The 22,575-nt window shown below is 35.6% G+C and overlaps 1 protein-coding gene across 3 annotated transcripts in view; it reads left to right on the plus strand.

Annotated features, from left to right (window-relative positions):
• Positions 1–2,388: 2,388 nt before the first annotated feature.
• The window catches only part of LOC133516088 (uncharacterized), a 28,986-nt gene continuing 8,799 nt past the window's right edge, over positions 2,389–22,575 (plus strand). The window contains exons 1-3 of one of the 3 annotated variants that reach the window (XM_061848823.1): positions 2,389–4,551; positions 6,986–7,117; positions 17,821–18,349. In XM_061848823.1, coding sequence (XP_061704807.1) covers positions 3,840–4,551; positions 6,986–7,117; positions 17,821–18,194 — 1,218 coding nt within the window. In that variant the 5' untranslated portion in view covers positions 2,389–3,839 and the 3' untranslated portion in view covers positions 18,195–18,349. The other 2 variants (XM_061848814.1, XM_061848804.1) reach the window with 2 other exon arrangements.

A 22,575-nucleotide genomic window follows, 5' to 3' on the forward strand; every position in this document is an offset into this window, starting at 1 on the left:
AACGTTTTCGTAAATAACTCTTAAATGGCAGCTCATTAACAAAACATAACAAAACATGCATACATAAATAATTAACATAATATTTCCTACAAAAAACATTCAAAACACTTTTCTCTAGGATCGATATTTAAAACAATATCAAAGGGGGAAAATAAATCACAAGCAATTCACAAGTGCCTATTTTTTAGTTTTTCGTAAATAACTCGTAAACGGTGGCCCAAATACAAAAATGTTCCAGAACATAAATAATCTATATAAAAATTTCTACAAAAAAAAATAGTTTTCTCTGGGACTTTTCTCTATATTTAAAAGATATTAGAGGGGGGAAGTTAATGAATCCTCAGGTCTCTATTTTTAGTTTTCGTAAATAATTTGTAAAGCTATATCAATTTATTTATATATATAAACTGTTAAAATAAAATGTTTTACAAAAGACATGGAGGTATTTATTAAGCTTTTAAAGCGAGAAACACAAATAATGTGTAGAATTGATTAAAATTAACTTCAGCCGTTTAATATCTCAATAATATAGATCCTATCGAAAAAGTGTAACATGTCTTTTATATTGAAAATTTTATGTTACAACTTTCTGAGGCAATGGCTTTCAGATCTATCTCTGAATCAGAAACCTACAAATACCTTGGTATGTCACAGTCGTTGGGTATTGAGGATGAGGGTATTAGACAGACGGTGAAGGAACGCTTTTCCAGTCGGCTCACAAAAGTCCTTAACAGTCTTTTGTCAGGAGGCAACAAAGTGCGCGCTTTCAACGCCTGGGTAATGCCCCTGCTCACATACTCCTTTGGCATACTAAGGTGGACTCAGACCGAGCTGGACGCCCTGGATCGGAGGGTCCGACTACTGCTGACCACACACCGTATGCTACACCCACGCTCGTCAGTTATGAGATTGTATATCCCACGGAAATGTGGAAGTCGAGGCTTCCTAAACGCCAAAGATCTCCACAACCGCGAGGTGTGTAATCTCAGGGATTATTTCCTTAACAACGAGTGTGGGATGCATCGTGATGTGGTGGCAGTAGACAGGAACCTCACGCCGCTCTCCTTGGCAAACGAGAACTAGCGCAAACCTGTGGTACTAAGTACTGCGGATCGCAAGGCGGCATGGGAGAGTAAGGTGCTTCACGGGCGGTTCTACAAGGCCCTCACGGGACCCGACGTGGACCTGCTCGCGTCGGTGAACTGGTTACGGTTCGGGGACCTCTTCGGAGAAACCGAGGGTTTTGCCTGTGCAATTGCGGACGAAGTGATGATAACGAACAACTATCGGAGATATATCCTGAAGGACGGTATGTTCGACATTTGTCGGGCATGCCGCCGACCCGGAGAGTCACTCAGGCATATAATTTCCGGTTGTTCTCATCTTGCTAACGGCGAGTACTTGCATAGACATAATCTCGTAGCCAGGATTATTCACCAGCAACTTGCTCTTCTATACAGCCTTGTGGACCGCGAAGTACCGTACTCCAAGTACTCACCTGTGCCAGTTCTCGAAAATGGTCGTGCCACGCTCTATTGGGATCGATCTATTTATTTCCTTTTAATACATTTTTAACTTTACAGTATATAATTCGTAAGAGTAGGAAATGATTCCTCCGTACTAGTAAGAAATGTATGACGGCAGGATGCACCACCTCTCCCAGAACACACATCTATTATCACTGACAGGACTATTGTAGCCAATAAGCCTGACATCGTGATAATAGATCGATCGCAACGCCGGGCCGTGCTCGTCGACATCACCATCCCCCATGATGAGAATCTCGTGAAAGCCGAGAAGGACAAGTCCAGTAAGTACTTAGACTTGGCTCACGAGATAACCGCCATGTGGGATGTTGATTCGACGATCATTGTCCCGATAGTCGTCTCAGCGAACGGTCTCATAGCGAAGAGTCTCGACCAACACCTTGAGAGACTTTCGCTAGGTGGTTGGATCAAGGGTCAGATACAGAAGGCGGTGATCTTGGACACGACGCGGATAGTCAGGCGGTTCCTTTCTCTGCGGCCCTGACCACTGGCAGCTTGGGCCCTGCACCGCTGCTGGCGGCACCCTAGGTTAGGTTTTTTATAATGTGTTTATATATTTTGTATTGTTTTGTAAGTGTTTTTATATTTTACTTTTATATACATATTGTAAAATTCTAACGTAAGAAAAACAATGGAATAAAGGGAATAATAATAATAATAAAGCCATTTATTCCATATTTCTCATAAAGATTATTAATTTTAATTTTGTTAGTAGGTTTTAGTAAAAAGAAAAAGAATTAATTTGTTAGTCTTAATGCTAATGAAATATGGACTCCTTCTGGGTAAAGGCCTCCCCTCCTCCGTCCTTGCCCAACTTTATCCAGTCGGCTCCTGTCACTTGTGTGATATCACTGACGAGTTATGCACGAACAACTAAAAAAAGCGGCCAAGTGCGAGTCGGACTCGCCCATGAAGGGTTCCGTACCATTTATGACGTATTAAAAAAAAAACTACTTACTAGATCTCGTTCAAACCAATTTTCAGTGGAAGTTTGCATGGTAATGCTAATGTGTATCATATATTTTTTTAGATTTTTCATTCTGTTATTTAAGAAGTTACAGGGACACACATTTTTTCCACTTTGGAAGTGTCGCTCGCGCAAACTATTCAGTTTAGAAAAAAAATGATAGAAACCTAAATATCATTTTTGAAGACCTATCCATAGATAGGTACCCCACACGTATGGGTTTGATGAAAAAAAAATTTTTATTTTTATTTTATGACGTATTCAAAAAATACTACTTACTAGATCTCGTTCAAATCAATTTTTGGTGGAAGTTTGCATGGTAATGTGTATCATATATTTTTTTTAGATTTTTTATTCTGTTATTTTAGAAATTACAGGGGTCTCTCGCGTAAACTATTCAGTTTAGAAAAAAATTATATTATAAACCTCAATCATTTTTGAAGACCTATCCATAGATACCCCACACGTATGGGTTTGTACAGTATAAGCTCTTATAGTTTCGGAAAAAAGTGGCTGTGACATAAACGGACAGACAGACGGACATGACGAATCTATAAGGGTTCCGTTTTTTGCCATTTGGCTACGGAACCCTAAAAAGTACCTATGAATTGATTTTAATTAACTTAACGCCTATAATATCTTCTTAAATATTGATCCTAGAGAAAAAAAGTTCTGAGTGTTTTTTGTAGGAAATATTATGTGCATATTGTTTAAGTATAAGAACGTGTTTTGCGAAAGGCTACCGTTTAAGAGTTATTTACGAAAATCTAAAAAGGAACTTAAAAATTAATTATTATTAACATTACCGCTTTAGTTCTATTTAAATATTGATCCTAGCGAAAAGTGTTCTTCATGTTTCTTATAGAAAATTATATGGTTATTATTTATGTATAAGACATTTCTTTGCTATAGGTCATACTTTACAAATTATTTACGAAAAACTAAAGACAATGAACCTTAGAATTAATTTTAATTAACTTTCCCTCTTTAATATCTTTTTAACTCACTCACTACCTGCTACTCGGCGAACACAGGCTATTCGGCGAATAATCGACTAGGCACTCGGCGAATCCCGCATGGCTAATCGCGGCTTTTAGTTTTACTGATTTAATTTAACTAAGAGAATTAAATATTAGACCTTTTTCACTGTTAATACATTCAACGAGGTTTACAGCCGCCACTATATAAAAAGAAGATGTCATCAGTCCTCCTCACGTTTTTCTTTTATTTCACTCGTCAAAATTCATCCGTCGGAAACAATAATCTAAATTAAGTCAATGTTGTAAAAACTAAAAAAAAACCGTTTTGAAAAACACCCGATTGCGATGGCGAACCAGGACGACGGCCTCTTCCTCCTGGAAGTGTTAATTGATAAAATCATTTATTCAAAAAGTCCATGTTTTTCCGACAAGGCCTTTAGGACTTGTGTCAGCGTTAAGTGTCCCGCGTGTGACCCCCTCGAACTTTGTGACGATGATGCCGGTGGCAGTACCGGTCTCAACGACTCTCCATTCATGAAGTCATTTAACAGCGGGAAATCCTGCCTTTTTTCACTTAAGCAATCCGATATCTCCAGCGCAATGAGCAAGTTCGAAATAAAAGTATCTGTCTTCAAAGAGCTTCCTTGTGGTTGTTTGCCAACGAAAATAAACCTAGGAGAAGCAACGATTGACATGACTAAGGAATTCGTGCAGGCCCGTAAGAGCTTCTTAGAAGACCCTGACAACGTCAGCTATCAAGCTTTGAAAGATTCATTCCATATAAAAGGATCAGATGGTGTAGAAACTGGCGAAATTTTAATGTTTTTGCGTATTTCATGTTTTGGTAAATTAATTGTTACCAAATTCCGAGGTAGTGGAGGCCCTCCTGTGTTAGGCAGTGGAATGGGAGGTTCTGGAATTGTAGACCGATCGTGTAACCCTCCAAGAAAATCACAGAGCCCCGGCGACCCTTGCGCATGCGGAGCAGCGCGCGCCGCTGGCGGGGGTGCTGCGGCTGGTAGCTCACGCGGCGGTGCAGGTGGCGTCTGTGACCCAGGTATCGTACTTTCAATATTTTTTTTTAAATACTAATTTATAAATTGTGAAGTGAGAAATATATGACTTAGCTTTAACAGCAACTATGACGTTAAATTATCTATCAATATCAATAACAAAGATCAATAACGTTTCCTGGACGAAAGGTGAACTTATGCGCCCCGGGAGGGTTAGGCGGATCAGTCAATGTGGAGGTATTACCGATAAAATTGTCCTAATGTGATAGCTGTTATATATTCAGTGCATGGGATTTTAAAGGAGAACGAATTTTATTATTTAGGATTAGGATATACAGCCCCTATAAAGATGTCTGAATGACTAAATTAAATAGGTTTTAGTAGTAGTAGTAGTAAACGCTTTATTGTACAAAAATAATTAGTAAGAAGTACAAAGGCGAACTTATCCCTTTGAGGGATCTCTTCCAGTTAACCTTTGAGTAGGTGAGAGCAGAGAGTGAAAAGAGGGTGACAAATTCAATTGCAATGGTTTTCCTGGTGAAATAAAAAAAGGGAATCTTTAAAGGTATCTCTTAAACCGTGCATCTCAGCTTCCCCCTTCCCTTTTAACAATAATTAAACTTTAATAATAATAATAAAAAATCACAATAAAAGCATTTTCTACTAGTTGAAAGTTTTATTTTTGTTAACTCGTAGAAAAAGTATTGTAGGTATACAGTCAGCGTCAAATACTTCGTAGCAGTCAAAGTGGCCAAATAGTTCGGTACACCATACTTAATAGAGTAGTACCTGGGCGACCGAGCGTTGCTCGGTTCTAACTATTTATTGTAATATGGTGGTGTATAGGTGATAATCTTAACTACATTTTTTTACTAAATTAATCTTGTCTAAAACAATAAAAAATAAAAAAATAAAAAACTTGAACATAAATAAAAAAAAAAACAAGAGTTAGTCACCGGACGAGATTCGAACCCGTAACACTCGTTTCTAGCCGTCCGCGTCTTAACCTGCTGGACCAGACGGACAGTGGCCGGCAGCACGAAATTAGCGACCATATTCTGCGTCGAAAGAAAAACGCATAAAAACTCGAAATCACGCGTTTTCCCAAACATAAGACTAATCTAGATCGATTGTATACCCCCAAAAACCCCCATATACCAAATTTCAGCGAAATCGTTAGAGCCGTTTCCGAGATCACAGAAATATATATACATATATATATATACAAGAATTGCTCGTTTAAAGGTATAAGATATAATATATGGTGTACCGAACTATTTGGCTACTTTGACTGCTACGAAGTATTTGACGCTGACTTTACAAGAGTGATATAATCAAACTTTTCAATCTCGTACCTACTAAGGCCACTCAGCAAGCTTCGTGGGCTTAACAACGGTAATCGACTGAAAAGCTCTCCATTATTTCACAATTGTATAAAATATTGTTTAGAAGTTTAGGGAAAACATTAGTGGTAATTTTTCCAAACAAACGTTCTCGGCATTTTCCTCTCTGGATGTTGGCCCTAGATAAAGAGTCTCTTGGGCTGGACGATTTGTTCTTTTTTGTTACTCTAAGGGGGTACCTAAATTTCATAGCTGGCCCGCCGTATTACCGTCATGTCAGGACCTGATAATCGAGGATAACTTTGAGAAGTCGAGGGAGCTCTTTAAAGTTATAGACTATATCTTAGCGATATAGATATTTTATTTAACATGTTCTGAAAGTGGGCCGTTGTTGTTCTAAAAAGTGTGCAGAAAACGATACGTTTATGATTAAGAGCACTCACTGTACTTTCTAAGCACGATTTGTTTTCTTTTTTTTCAATAAGCAATTGAAATTTTGATTTTAAGTGGAATTATTGTACAATTCCCATTCTATATTATATTTTTATCTAAATAGTTAATTGAAATACCCTTAAGAAATACTACTGAACTTTACACTTAGCAGTGCAGTGTTTTTAAATGCACATGTATTTTACTTTCCTCGTATTTGAAATGAAAAGTACGGTGTTTAACTCGTGTGAAAGGCACTATTTCATCCCTTGGTATTGTTCATTTTTGTAGGATAAGAAAAAAGGTAAACAATCTTATTGACGTGTATTTTTATTGAAACATAAGGAGAAACACTTTAAAAATAAAAGTTTATATTACTTATGAAAGCAAAATAATGTAAAAGATCGTATATGATTTGTAATTGTTGCCTTATTTACTGTGACTTATTTTTCAAAAGAGATTTTGAATAAAAAGGCACATCAAGATCGCTTACATTCTTTCTAATGCTAAAAAACGAACTATAACGATGTACTATTTTATTATAGTGCAACTACTGATGAAAGCCATAATACTAACGATACAATTTCAAACATTTCTGTGTGAAGTTGGTTCTTGTTGTATCGGTCATTCGATGACATCTGGCATTTGGGGGCATAATGAAGTCACACGATAGCAAAGGCTACCTAAATATATTGCGTTTTTGCAGCTCGCGATCCCTATAATAGCATGCCGTGCGAAGACCCCGACGATCCATGCTACTGCACTGGTGCAAAGCCAGACGCTAAGCAGCAGATGGCCTGCAGAAATACACAGCAATACTGCTTGCATGTACCAAAAGGTGAGAGAGTACTATCCTATTAGTTTGTAATAGAGAAATCAGAACTGATTGGATAAGAAGCGCTTGCTTTCTAGCATGCGCTGTAATTGTCAAAAATTAAGCACCGAAGTCCCAAAACGGTCACGGAATATATCGTCTATGGCACCTTAATCTCTTTGGCAAAAAGATGCCAATGGTATAATAGATTAATTATAGAAGAGCTGACTGAAAATGCACAACGGTTTCCCATAAAAGTGATGCTAAGCAGGGATCGGAAACCGGTATTTTTTGTATGGGAACGAAAACGGTATTTTTTCGTTCTTTGTTAATTACTTCATTTCTAATTAGGCAATCTAATAATACGAAGTCGTTATCTGAAAACACAACTGAGTCCTACATTTAGAGTATAAAATAAACCGAAATATATGGTTATTTCGATGTTTTTGCAAAAAACCGGTTCCGATCCCTGATGCTAAGTCCGTATTTGATAGTCTGTCACGGCGGAACTTGCCGAAAGTACAAAAAAGAAGGCCACTTTCGGTGCCAAAAAGGGGGATTGATTTAACCCATCTGATACCGAAATAATGGTTATGGCAACAGTTGGAAATTTAGTGGTAGACACAGAAAAGCAAAATCTGTCAGTATTTTTTGCCGGAAGTGCTTGGTAGAGATTACAATTCAAAATACGGATCCCACGGATTGCTTGTCAAGGTGTTTCGGCATGAAAAACCTTGGCACACTTATATATTCCTGAAATGAGGGTTAATACCTACCAACTGGAATTAGTTTCATGGTGTTATGATGGGTATATTTAGGAGTCCCGATGGGCACCTTTGAGAACGTATGCCAAGCACTTTTGGCAAAAAAAATACTGACGGATTTCGCTTTTCTGTGTCCACTAGTAAATTTCTAACTGCTGCCATTTTTATTATTTCGGTATCAGATGGGTTAAATTAATCCCCCCCCCCCCCTTTTTCACACCGAATTTGGCCTTCTTTATTGTACTTTCGGCAAGTTCCACCGTGAACCGTGATAGACTATCAAATTCGGACTTAGCATTACGTTTATGGGAAACATTGTGCATTTCATCACAGTATCAAGTCAGTACGAAATTCTGCAGCCGGCTCTTCTACACAGAGAGATTATGGTCCTCAATTTTTGATAATATCAGCTCGTGCGGGGTGCACTTTTGGTTGCCGCTGTCTGTGTAGGTATATTGTGTGCTGTGTTGTGTGCTTGTTTATCCAAGCAGTTCTATAATCTGTAGAATATTCAGTCTTGATTGTTGGGCTACTTCTGCTAAAACGACTACTACTCGTGAATAAACAGTATCTACCGATCAGTTTCGGAGCGGAATTGTAGCAAAAATTTAAACGTCAAAGAAATGCAGAGAATAGTTTATTTTATCGACTGACGCAGCACGTCAAAGATGTATAATAATTATTGTTCAGTTGTCTATGTTTTGATGACATATATACATACTTACTCATTACGTTTTTCAGATTTCCTCTGATGCTCGAAAAGTTCTAAATAGGTATACAGGGCATCCTAAGACTATGGGACATCAAGAGAAAGTACCTTAAATATCGTAGATAGGATATTTTGCCGAAAGAAGACTTTACGTTATTTTTAAAAGTCAGTTATTCTGCATTTCAAGATTTTCTAAGAATTACTTGCTTCGTCTGGGAATCCAACCGACTTAAATATGAAAAAAATCACCCCTATTTTTATGATGCCAGTCGAAATAATGGACAAATAATTATAATTTTTCTTAAGTAACATAGGATTTTAAAAGAAAGGATCAACATAAAATGTTTAAATCAAATTTCAAGAAAATTATTAAGTCGGTTCGAGTCCCAGATGAAGCAAGTAATTCTTAGAAAATCTTAAAATGCAGAATTACTGACTTTTAAAAAAAACGTAAAGTCTTCTTTCAGCAAAATATCCTATCTACGATATTTAAGGTACTTTCCCTTGATGTCCCATAGTCTTGGGACGTCCTGTATTTGTATGTTAATAAATAATAATTCATCTGTGTTATTGTACACAAAATTTGGAAAATGGCGATATTTTTGTAATTTTTTTTCTGATAGCAATGTTTCCATTCGCAAAATTTATCACTTTATTTTTCACAATAGCTTCCTTTCCCCAAAGCATTTCTAAACATTCGCATACTTTTCTATTATTGTTCTGACAGGATTTCGAAACATTCGCATAAACTTACTGCAATGTAAATAAATATTGTACAATAAAATATGCCGGTGATGGCGCTCTAGCTAGCTATTGCTAAGCTATTGAAATATAAAAATCGAATAGAAAAAATGCTTTCGGTAAAGAAACCTATTGAGAAAAATTACTGGTATAAATTACGAATGACAAAAATTACAACTTGGAAAAAACGATTTCCGGAATATAAGAGCACCACACAGAGATATTTGATAATTCATTAAAATTCATGTAATTTATCTTATTATTCTATTGGGTCAGCGTCGAAAATCGATAATTGCTGCTTAAGGCTTGCGTACAAATTACGCGAGGTTCGATACCGGAAGGGGGTCACTAAAAATCAGGACAGATCACGATGGGGAAAGGAAGAAACACTAAGAAGAAACTTCTACCACGTGCGTAACTACGCACTACTTTTTCTCGGTTTTGTTAAACATAAATCTTCAGTTCGCACTGAAAAAATAAATAGCGAGTCTATTTTACGAAATTTTGGAGCGCGTATAATAAATACTCATAACGTTTATAACACAAATAGAAAAATAAACAAGATTTACTATACAGGATTGTCCAAACCATGACGTCCAAAAATTTTTTCTAAGTTGCTCACGTCGTAGGCTATCAGAATATACCCCATGTATGTTAACCAATTTTTCGTAGTTTACGAGTTATGATTTTTTTTACTTTTAACGTTTGTTAAGAAATTCCGGGGTGAAGCAATTAATAAAAAAAAAACTAATGAACTTTTTTGAATGTTTCTTTTTGTAACATAATCCTTTACAAACGGATTTTAGATTGCTGACATTGTAGCAATCTAAAAAAACTTTTTAGACGAGGCTTGGACCATCCTGTATACATTAGTTCCTTCCGGAACATAATGTTGAATTCTCGAAATGTTGAATACTTTTTATCTCAAAATTAGGTCGAATGAAAAAAAACGAAATAATACATGTGAGGTTATGTGGGGGTCGAAAAAACCTTGCGTGATTTGTGCACAAGCCCTTACGAGCGCAGAAACTTGGAGTCTTTAGGCCTCAAGCTTTAAGCCTCCTAAGGTTTAATGGTTTAAGTCTACGAGTATAAGGTTTCGAGCAATTAAAAGCTTTAAGGTAGCTTAGGTTCAGAGAGTGGAGTTAAAATCGTATCGCTTAATTATATAACAATTAAATGCGGTTACCATAAATTTAATTAGCAACCCTGAGGATTTTCTTCAAGGATTCGAATCCTGATTTTTTGACTTTCGCTCGATAAAAAAAAATCACGAACATAGGTCTAAAACACACATTAAAAATTTGCAACAATTTATTAGTTATCGGAATTAGGTGAGCTAAAATACCTATTATTGGCAAGAGGACATTATTTATGTAGAACACTTACAACCGGGTAGAAAATATATAATACTTGAAAAGAGTGAAGAACAGTACCCCTAGTGTAAATAAATTCGATTTCGAAACGTGACGTACGCGTTTGCGTTTAGTCTCATTTTGTATTGGATTTAGAAAGAGCGCGCCAAGCGGGACGTTTTGGAAACTCAAAATCCTATACAAAATGAGACTTAACGCAACGCGTTCGTCACGTTATGATGTCGATCAAATTTACACTAGGGGTACAGCTTTTCTAATCTAACGAAATAACGTTAATTTTTCTATGAAATTCCATTTCGGGAGGAAATGGTTTTCTCGAACTAAATATTAACGTATCGCTTTAATTTTAATGTCGATCGCTTCAGCATAATAGGTATATTCCGGGTTGTTTTTTTTTTGGTTTGCAACTTGGAAAAAAAAGAAAATCTATAAACCTAGTTTTTTATTGTGTTAATAACATACTAAAAAAACTTGAACATTTTCTCTTTTTGTTTGGTCGATCACGTGGTATACTTCCCTCTTCATACCTATAGAGCGCTCATTGATTGAGCCCTTAACACTTGACACGGGCCTTCGAAGTTAGGGGGGCTTGAGCTTTTAATAGGTCATTCATTCATTCATTTCCTTTATTCATAACAATTGATATTGTGTAGAACATTGATCATTACTAACTAATTAGGTCCAAGTTCTTATAGCTAGAGCTCTCTATGAACCCCGAGTCTTTAGGATTTCATAAAAAGCTTGAGTCATTAAGGTTCTGAATTCTGAACCATTTTCGAATCTTCAAATCTTCAAGTGCTTGAACTTTCAAGGTTTGCTAGTCTCTTCTTTCTCTAAGGTTCATGGCAGCCTGGGGTCCGCTAGGCAACTAATCCCGAAAATTGGCGTGTGCACTAGTTTTTACGAAAGCGACTGCCGTCTGACCTTCCAGCCCAGAGGGTAAACTAGGCCTTATTGGGATTAGTCCGGTTTCATCATGATGTTTTCCTTCACCGAAAAGCGACTGGTAAACATCAAATAATATTTCGTACATTAGTTCCAATTGTTCCGAAGAACTCATTGGTACGAGTCGGGGTTTAAACCCGCGACCTCCGGATTGTAAGTCGCACGCTCTTAACTGCTAGGCCACCAGCGCTTCAAGGTTTGCTAGTTAATATTTATAAGGTTAATTATTAAGGTTAATATTAATCCTATAAGGTTCAAGTCTTCAAGATTAGTTTTCTAACAACACTAGTTCTCTCCCCTTGGCATGTTTTTACTAAAATTCCGCTCCTTTTACTTAGGTATTACTGAAAGTTGCTATAATCTCTAAAACTGTAGTAGATATGAAATATTTTCTTTTCATCACACTTTCTCGATTGTATGCCAGTATACTGAGATGGAATGAGCTATATTATGCCTACGGGCGGTAATAGATTTTTAAAAATAATATAATGCCCAGAAGCATATAGATTTAATATTTTTGTTTATGTTTAAAATATTTTATATGATTAATTTAACAGCCGTTTAAATTATTTTTTACCAGTGAACGGAAATAAAACATGGAAGCGTTCTGATTGCTCAATTATAGCCCAACGTAAACTACCGTGAGGTGGGCGGCACTTACAAACTACTCGATTGGCAAGTTCAGTTCGACCGAATTGACAATTTATGAAAACAACGTTTTTTTTTAATAATTAATCATCTCTTAATGTGTCTTGAAGTGGTGCAGAAGTTATTCTGGTCATTTCAAGGACAGTGCAATCACTTTTCACGAGTAACTAATCAGATAACTTTTGTACGATTTGGAAATATGAAAACATTTGTTCAGTACTACCGTGCGAAGCTAAAACGTAACTGCATACGACTTTCATAGCAACATACGACTTTATAGATTACGAGGATAATAGCGATGATGTTATGCCAAATGAAGTAGAATATTTTATTAACTTATGTTTGATTTCGATAGTTTCTATATTGGAATGGGTTATTGCAGTGGTTTTGCTTGTTGTAAATTCTAAACCAATAGATAATATTGTGATCAAAATTGTCAATAATAAACAGTTTTCGGTCTGTAATGCTTATAGTTAAGTTTCAAAACTGATTTTGGTAGCACGTTTTCATTGCATATTACTTCAATTGACTGAATACACTTAAATATTTTTTTATTTCGATATCGAAATTGAGAAAGCTAATATTTATAAAATGAGTACTTACCTTGAAAACTTGCCAACGCTAGATGGCAACTTGTGTCACGCACGGTCCCAATACTATGTTTTATGTTCATTTCAATACCTTTATCTTTCAACACTTTTAAAAAATTTATCAGTTCGTTAAATTTTTTGTTACGGCCGCTCTGTGACAAACCAACCCATGAAACAATCATAACCGGTCTCCTATATGTAGATATGTTTTTTTTGTCACTCTTTCAATGAATTAGTTTAACAAATACAGATATTATCTGAAAATGTTGATCATTTGAATCCACCCTCTACTGTCACATACAGGGTGAAATTTTAACCACCAACCTTACTCTGCGTACTTTGTAGGTCAAACTGAACAACCTTTATTATAGGACCAATGCCGAAAGCGTGAAAAAAAATTTCTGTCCCATAGAAATCAGCGGCATCATAATCAGCAGGAATGTATAAAACAGGCAATTTTTGTCTCAGCTCAGTATGACCTTTAAAGTCACTACTACATATACTCGTAGGTATATCCCTGTATGGCTAAGACTTTTTGTCGAATTTTTCTTCCGTTGTGCATTTCCACTTGCAGTTGTCCAACTCTTTCATCCGTCTTGCATTTACACAGCGCAAAAATATTTCCGTTGGAACTAAAAGTGGGGATGAGCCTTTAGTGTCACTCCCCCTGTTTCTAATATTTTTGACCTGATTTGATTATTGCTGGCTGTACCTGAACTTGACTACGCACTGCCATACAGATTGATAATAAAATACTTATTATAGCGGAATATGTTAACACAAAAATATTTACTTAAGTATGTTGGCTTAGTCTATCATTTCATAACAAAATTTTAACTAGTTATCTTTTAATCTGCATAAAATTATTATACATGGATTATTTAACTGGTTCTTCAAACTATTATGGCATAAACCTATCCCTTTCCCGGTCATACTCTAATCAAAATATGAACCGCGAACTCTCTGCTGCCAATACGTACAGTAAAAAGGATATTAGCGGATTAATGACGCTGATTAGTAGTTATTGACATTATAATATATGCATTTCATCGACACTTAGTTGTGTACATTAGTGTAATAGAGATTACTATTATTTCGTTAACCAGTTTTGATTACATGGTCTGTAAACGTATCGTCTTATTTAAATGTAAGCGTAATTGTGTATGTGTGCTAATTGTCCCGAGAATTTGAACTGTAATGATCTCCAAGGCGGATTCAATGTTATTTTCGTTGTGACTGTGCCTTCTATGCCTAACATGTCAACAATGACAATACGGCAGACGAACGTTTGAAATGTCGCCCCGTATATAAGAATTATTTCGCTTAAAATTTAGTGTGCCACTGGCGGTGTACTATTTATGCTCTTTCTGCCGAAATGTACTAATTTATGATTCCTTTTCTTAACTCTTTCTGACAAGGGACATAATAGTACATTGTGCAACGAGGGGCGTAAGGAATTCCGTGGAAGCTGCAGGCTGGAGTGAATTAGAGACTCAAGTAACAATATTCTTACCACCGGAGTAGTTACATACAATGTTTTTCATCACACTTGCGAAGATAAATTTTAAGCGAAATAATTCTTAAATACGGGACATTTCAAACATTCGTCCGCCATATTGTCATACACACCATATTGTCGCACAGATCTATCCGACTTTTTATCACAATTGGAAATTGTGTAAAATTATTTTAAACAGCTATTAAATTAATCAAATTCAATATTTTTAAACATGAACAAAAATACTAAATTATAACGTTAATATTTTAAAAGTAAAACTAGTTTATACTTAGTTAATTTGTATGAATTAGTAACAAAAAATATAAGTCCCTAGGGAGTTACATAATTTTTTCACACTCCATAACTCCTGTGGGAACAATATAGGCCTTTGTTCTTCAATACACCTGGATGAAATAAGATCTTTTTCGAGCAAGTGTGATGAAAATTTTATTTACAATAGGAACGTCCTGAAAAGTACACGGTCCATTTTTCCTCACGCACTATTTGTATGAAGATTTGGGCTCGCGGTGATTTTGTAATAAGGGTGATAAGTGGCTCATTACAGGAACTTTCAGTTTTGCCCACCACGTAATATTGCAACAAGTTCAGTTCATTTTAATTTCAGTAAAGTTGTCATTTTACTAGGAGTTTTATATCTCAGCAATCAAGAGGATCAGTTCACTTATAAACTTTAAATTTTAATTTTTGGATATGTATTTTGTGTTACAAGTAAACGGGACAAACGAACAAATGAACACACTTTAAATACTTCTGATTAGGTCAAGAGCAATCAATAAAAATTAGTGGTCCCGGCTCTTTGCCACGGCTTATGGGAGCCTGGGGTCCGCTTGGCAACTAATCCCAAGAAATGGCGCAGGCCTTGGAGAATTTAACAACTGGAGACGCCTTGTCTGTAATTATGCCGATTTTTGCGGGGGAGGGCACGACATACAAATAGCCATGTCAGATAAACGTTAGTCCATACAATACATATGACCATTGCCCGAGGTTTTCGACAGAGGGGTAAGCTACTAGAGGCGACTCCAGTTGTTAAATCCTCCGAGGCGCAGGCACTAGTACTGACGAAAGCGGCTGACATTTGACCTTTCAACACAAAAGGAAACTAAGCCATATTGGGATTAGTCGGGTTTCTTCGCGATTTTTTCCTTCACCGAAACGCGACTGAATAATCAGTAAAATCTGATACACTGTAAAAAATTGGACTTACGTCTAAACTTCACAGCTACTTTAACGAAACAAAGTGTAGTGGTGCCTAAAGGGTAACAGTTGTTTTGTGCCTGAGTGTCTGTCCGTCCCTGGCCTAAGCCAGTCATCGTTAGTGCTAGAAAACTATAATTTACATAGCATGGGTATAAGTATATATCAATCACGCCGACAAAGTGGTAGAGTATAAAGTCGACTAAAAGATAACTTTCAGTGAAAACTAGAACATAATCAGTTGAACTGTTTTAGAGATTCTAGTCTACCTATGTATTGTGACGAACGGGGACTACGGAACCCAAAAATGAGCGTAGACCGACAGACTCTTGGCCGGTTTTTTCGCACCATTTACAGTCTTTAAATTGAATAATTAGTGAAGAAAAGAGCTTCATTGTCTAATTATTTACTCTGCCTTGAAGTATGCGGAAATATGTAAGCTTTTTTCGTTTGTTTCGTTTTATTTCTCAGGCAGTGTTATTTTCTAAGCCTCAATACAATAAGTAACGTAATTTAGTACAACAGGAGGGCTAACAAGGGAAGGTACCCAACTGTCCGGTTCCGATTTGATTTATATTTATGTATGTTATAGACTAAAATACGTACACGTACAGACACGTATTTTTTTAGCTGCCCAAACTCTACCTATTGGGATAAAATGTCCTCCAAAGTGCTACTAAAAAAAATACTAAATCTTCTAACTCCTATAGAAAGTGATGCTCAAGCAAGTTGCTAGTTAATGGCTGGTTTGAGTATGTGTTTGAAAGCAGGAAAAAAGAATGAGCACGTGTTTTGTTATATCGGCTGAAACCCCATTATTTAAAAAAAAAACGACATTCGAAGTTTTATAATATCTTATCGCTAAAGATACACATAAAGACGGGTGTTTTTATAGGAAAATCTTTCGAGGACAATTTCTCTCAATAGGTTGAGTTTGGGCTGCTTAAAAAATACGTGTCCGTTATTTTAGACTATTCTATAACATATATAAATATAAATCAAATCGGAACCGGCAGTTGGGTGCCTTTCCTTGTAAGTCGGTTTTTTATCATTTGTCATCATGCCTGTCATGTTCTAACAAGTATGTAAGTGCGAAAGTATGGCGCATGATATGACAAGTGATAAAAATGCGATCATGATACCGATACCTGGTGAAAACGCATTTATGTAAAATAAATTTAAAATGAAAGATATCTTCATTGCTATCAATTAGGCAACATAGTAGCTACCTTTAGGCTACCTAGTCTGATTGGCTCTGCCATCCCGATCAAACAAAACAGTAAGATGGTAAAAGAAAACGTCATCCTATCCTATCGATCGAACAAGCCGGCAGGACCAGGTGGCCTAAAGCTGCTGCTTAAAGCGAGTAAGCGATAACGAGTATGATATGACCTAAAATATAGATAAGTGCGATGATAAAAATAGTTAATTACATTAATATATAATAAATCCCACAATTAGCAATACTTAAGATCATTTGTAACGTTTTTATGTATACAAGGATTGAACACATGAGAACAAGTTTCTTAATATGGCCAGGTCGCAATACTCTATTTGAAGAGATAGGCACCAACTTATGCGGCAACGAGCTTAAGATCAAAGTACCAGCCCATGCGTCAACCATCAAGAAGATTAGTCAGACGCATTGCGCAATGCAGCGACCATTTGTACCACAGAAAGGAAACGACAAAAAGAACACCGCGCCGTGCAAACCACCATGTGCAAAAAATCAAATAAGCTTAGCGTTGCCCTCCGAAGACGTGTGTTGCAAGGGCCCTCAGCTAGCGGAAACGCAGTTCACCTGCACCACCGAGGGCTGCCCCATGGTCTCGAAACACAACCAGCCGCCTCCTTCCTTGCAACGATCTGGAACAGGCGACGTTACGCAAAACAAAGATGTGTTCGTTTTGAAAGTTGCCAAAACTGCAGTCCAGGGAGATAGAAAATGTAAATTAGAGCTGGAGTTGGTTACGCCGAAAGGCGGCGACCAGATACCTCCAGTGCAAAAGAAAGATATAAGAATGCAATCAGACCTGGACTGTGAATGTTGTGTGAGAAGAATAAGAAAGACTAAAAGAGTACGAAGGGCTGCTAGTCCTAAATCGTGAAGTTTAATAAAAATTCATTGCCATAAACTACATTGACTCTAAATGATAATACCTTTATGAATATCCTTTATTTAAGTGTACCTTCAGTTGCTCTATAACGATCTTATGACACGGTCACAAAATTGTGCAGATTGCTGTCCGCCGGGAAACAAGGTGGTTTTTCAAATGCCACAAGACACCTGCGCGTTGAACCACAAGCAGCGAGCGCATTTCAACCTGACGTCTGACGGCGTTGGCGACATGACTCGAGAGGACCCGGCGCAGTTGATGTCTACGACGGCGGAGGACTATCCCGGCGTCGTCTACGATTTCTCCAACCGCGTGATAAAGCTGAAAATTGGAAAAACTGTGGAGGGGGCGGGCCGGAAATCGAAACTGGAATACCAGTTCATAACACCTGTTCCCCATTATGAGAAGGTGGTACCTGTCAACGACAATCGTGGCTCCCAGTGTTTGCCCGCTCGTCGGTGTTGCACACCATGTCATAGTTGCTGCCCAAATTGATACCCTAATAAACGCTGCGAGCCTAAATATTGCTTTTAAATATAAATGAACACCGCATCCAATGTGGGGTTGGAAATTATGTACAGATTGTTCTTTTGCTAATTTGGACAAAATTAATGTCATAATTAAATAACAATATAAACGAAAGCTTTTAATTCTGTTTTGTTATTTTAAATTCTAATTTAAATTTAAAATAAACACTTACATGCTATTCAGATAAGTTTCTACATAGAGCACAAAGTATTATAAATATTTTTGTTATAATAATAGTCGCAATAACGCTCATTTGATATATTTATTAAATGATATAACAATTAATATATTAACAAATGATATTATTATACTTTTATATGTATGTATAATGATTAATTTATCTAATAACATTTAAAATATCATTCCTGAAGTATAATGCATATTTCTTATATCGACTACGATATAACGTTTATTTCTTCTAAAGTAGAATTGGTATAAACTTTGTACATGTAATGTATTGGATATCCTAGATTTACTACACACTAAAAACGATACACGTTCTACACAAAATGAACTGCTATTTATAACTGGGTTAAGTTAGGTTACTACCGACCCCTACGCAAAAAGAACCGTTACCAGAAAAATAGGTTAGGTTAGAACTGCGACCCTTAACCGCTACCAGGAAAATAGGTTTGTTTAGAATTGCGACCCCTATACAAAACGAATCGCTACCAGAAAAGCAGGTTAGGTTAGAATTTCGACATTTAATCAAAACAACCCGCTACCAGAAAAGTAGATTAGGTTAGAACTAAGACCCTTGCACAAAATTAACCACTACTAGAAAAGTATGTTAGGTTAGAACTACAATCCCTATGCAAAACGAACCGCTACCAGAAAAGTAGGTTAGGTTAGGTTAAAACTGCGATGGTTAGAACAAAAGTTGAAGTACAAAATTAATATATTTTTAAATTAAGCATTTGATCATATATCATATTTGTATATTTGTCATAATAACACTTATATTATACAGATAATAATTATTACTTATATAATAAAACTTGTATACCAAATGAGCATTATGATTGATTGAGGATTGTTAAAAGAAATAAGTGTTATACCAACTGATAATTATATAAAATAATAATACACATTTTAATATTACACCAAATGTATATTTTATACAATGAGCAGGGGTCGTACAAAAAGTGCGGATGACGTCAAACCACTTATAGGATGATTTCAAATAGTATTTTTTATTTTCATAAACAATTATCACTTATAATTTATCAACCTCTTTATTAAACGATATCGCCACTTGAAATGAGTAAGTACGTTTTTGACTGACACATTGTCAATCAGATGAACAATAAATTGACATCGTTATTGTTTAGCTATTGTATCTTCACGATTATATTTAGCTAAAATTTATATTTACTAATGTATAAGAAAACGCTCTAAAATGTCATCTTTACTCGAATATTGTGGCAATTTCCGTATTTTTCGTATTTTACTATATGTCACACGGAAGTTTAAATACAAACTCAAACATCATCCTGTGTGCAAGATTACGTCATTTTTACGTCATCCGCACTTTTTGTCCGACCCCTGACAATGAGTGATTATACCCTTTGAAATTATATCAAATGTTATTATATTGAAATAAAATATGTTATTAATTTTCATACCGATCATTACACACCCGACCTACTAGAAAAATAGTGTTTTCTCAAACATGCTCGGAAATAGTCGCATCTACCTAATTCATAAATCGAAGACGCAAAATGTCCAATAGTTATGACAGCGTCGATAACGCAGGGCCCCCGCGCCCCCGGCACGGACGCAACGTGTGTGTAATGCTTAATATATATATATATAAAACTATCAAATATTTGTTATAATGCCATTTGATTTATTATTATATGTTATAATATAATTTTTTTTAGACGTTTTTTTTGTTATATTGTGATTTCATCTTTACTGTCATTGATATAATGCCTATTGTGATATAAGTTTCAAGTAGTATATAGACATGTTTTATAATGACTTTTGTTATATTATATTTTTGTAAAACGTAATACTTTATACAATTTTATCAAGCATAAATGGGTTTATTATAATTACTTTTCATATATTATAGTTTCATATACCGTCATTTTTAAAACGTAATATTAGGCATACTACTATATTACTTAATCAACGACATACATAATGTTATCATTGGTATAGGGTATATTAACACTTCGTCTAATATATAGTCATAATTATAACATACTCTAAAAAATATTTGTTATAACTTGTGACATTATATAAGCATATGTAAGTCTCAATAGAAATAAAAGGCTCCTAGAAAAATTGGTTAGGTTAGGTTAAAACTGTGATTCCACACAAACAAATAGTCAGCAAAAGTGGGTTAGGTTAGGTTAGAACTACGATATCGAATAAAAAATAATGTTTTTTATTCTATTAAGGATTACTTTATATTAAAATATAATATAACAAAAGCCATTATACAATACGACTTTATACCAGTTAAAGATCTATACAAAAATAGGTATTATATCAGTTACGGTTTAGATTAAAACATAACAAAATCAACGTATAATAATATTTATATTATAACAAGTAATAATATATAAAATTGCATTTTGGCAAGTGTCTGATAGTTCTTTCATAATTTAATGATAACAAAGTTTTACATAATTTTATTAGAAGTATGAGCATTATATCAATAATAATGATGTACCTACGCCGTTAATTAGGTATTACAGTAGCATGCCATAACGTTATTCAAAATAACGATATATCAAACTGTAATATATGAAAAGTGATTATAAAAAATGTAGTGCACCCGGACACAGCGGATGAAAAAGAAATCCATATTATTCAATTTATGCCTAGGAGTAAAATAACCGATACAAATTAATCCCTTTTTAATACAGTTGCTCAAAAAGTGATACTTTATACGTACCATAAAACCAACCAACTATAGTCCAAAGCTCCCAACTATGGTCCACAAATAAACTTAATTTTTCTCGTTCAGGTGTGTATTTTACTATATTTTTGTAGTTCTAAGGCAAAGTATGTTTATAAATGGAAGGTAAAACTAGGAGTAAACCAAAAGGAACATTGGTATAGATACTTAATTTCCTTTTGAACTTGTGAACCATAGTTGCAGTATTGGACTATAGTTGGGTAGTTTTACGGTAGCTGATTAGCGTTCGCAATAGTATATAATACGATTCAAGTGCGAAAAATAGGAAATTCGCAACAAATGGGGATAAATTAGAACACGACGGAAGGGAGTGTTTTAAATCGACACGAGTTGCGAATTGCATATTCGCACATGTATCGCACAACATTTCGGTATCGGTATAAAAATAAAAACTACTTAACAGATTTTCATACAGTTTTCATCTATCGATAGAAGTATCACTTGTTAAGGTTTTTTGTAAAATTGGTTGAATTATGTTTACTAAAGATGTCGGAAAAATCGCGCTATCTAGGAGCTTTAATCAAAAACGCTGCCTAATCCGTTTAATTTATAACAACACAATGTATGGTAGGGTTGTCTACTTGTCTCTCTTTCATTGGTCTACAAAAAAGTCCGCGATGGTGTATGTCTATCTTTTAAGGAAAACTTACTATACCCATTCTAATATGTGGTATTTGCAAAGCTATTTACATGTATACAATATTAATCAATACAATCGAATTAAATACGTAAGTTATATTAATCTAAATGAATATCTTAGGAGTTATCATAAATTTATAAATTCCATTTCGTACGAAATGTTAAATACACTAACCTTTGTTAGTGCCAATTATGATCACTGCATGCGCTGCGATCATTTTACTTTCCCCCACCATGCACTTCGCACGTAGCCAATAGTGCTGAATTAACAAGATCATTCAAGTTCAGAAATAGAATTGCGTAATGGGGCTCTGTTGGCTTAGGGAACTTTAATAATCTGTCTGATTCTACGACCGGCCGCCGACATATATAACGTATGTGCGACATTGGCTAAATATATAATTATATTTATTGCATTTCCTCACATGTTTGAGAAAAGCATTTTCTGACTCGATCGTTTTTAGGGTTCCATAGCCAAATGGCAAAAAACGGAACCCTTATAGATTCGTCATGTCCGTCGTCTGTCCGTTTATGTCACAGCCACTTTTTTCCGAAACTATAAGAACTAATACTGTTGAAACTTGGTAAGTAGATGTATTCTATGAACCGCATTAAAATTTTCACAAAAAAATAGAAAAAAAAACAATAAATTTTGGGGGTTCCCCATACTTAGAACTGAAACTCAAAAAATTTTTTTTCTTCAAAGGGTGTTTATGGATCATTTTTTTCTAAACTGAGTAGTTTGCGCGAGAGACAATTCCAAAGTGGTAAAATGTG

The sequence above is a fragment of the Cydia pomonella genome, chromosome 1 (assembly GCF_033807575.1).
Source record: "Cydia pomonella isolate Wapato2018A chromosome 1, ilCydPomo1, whole genome shotgun sequence".
NCBI classification, from domain to species: Eukaryota; Metazoa; Arthropoda; class Insecta; order Lepidoptera; family Tortricidae; genus Cydia; species Cydia pomonella.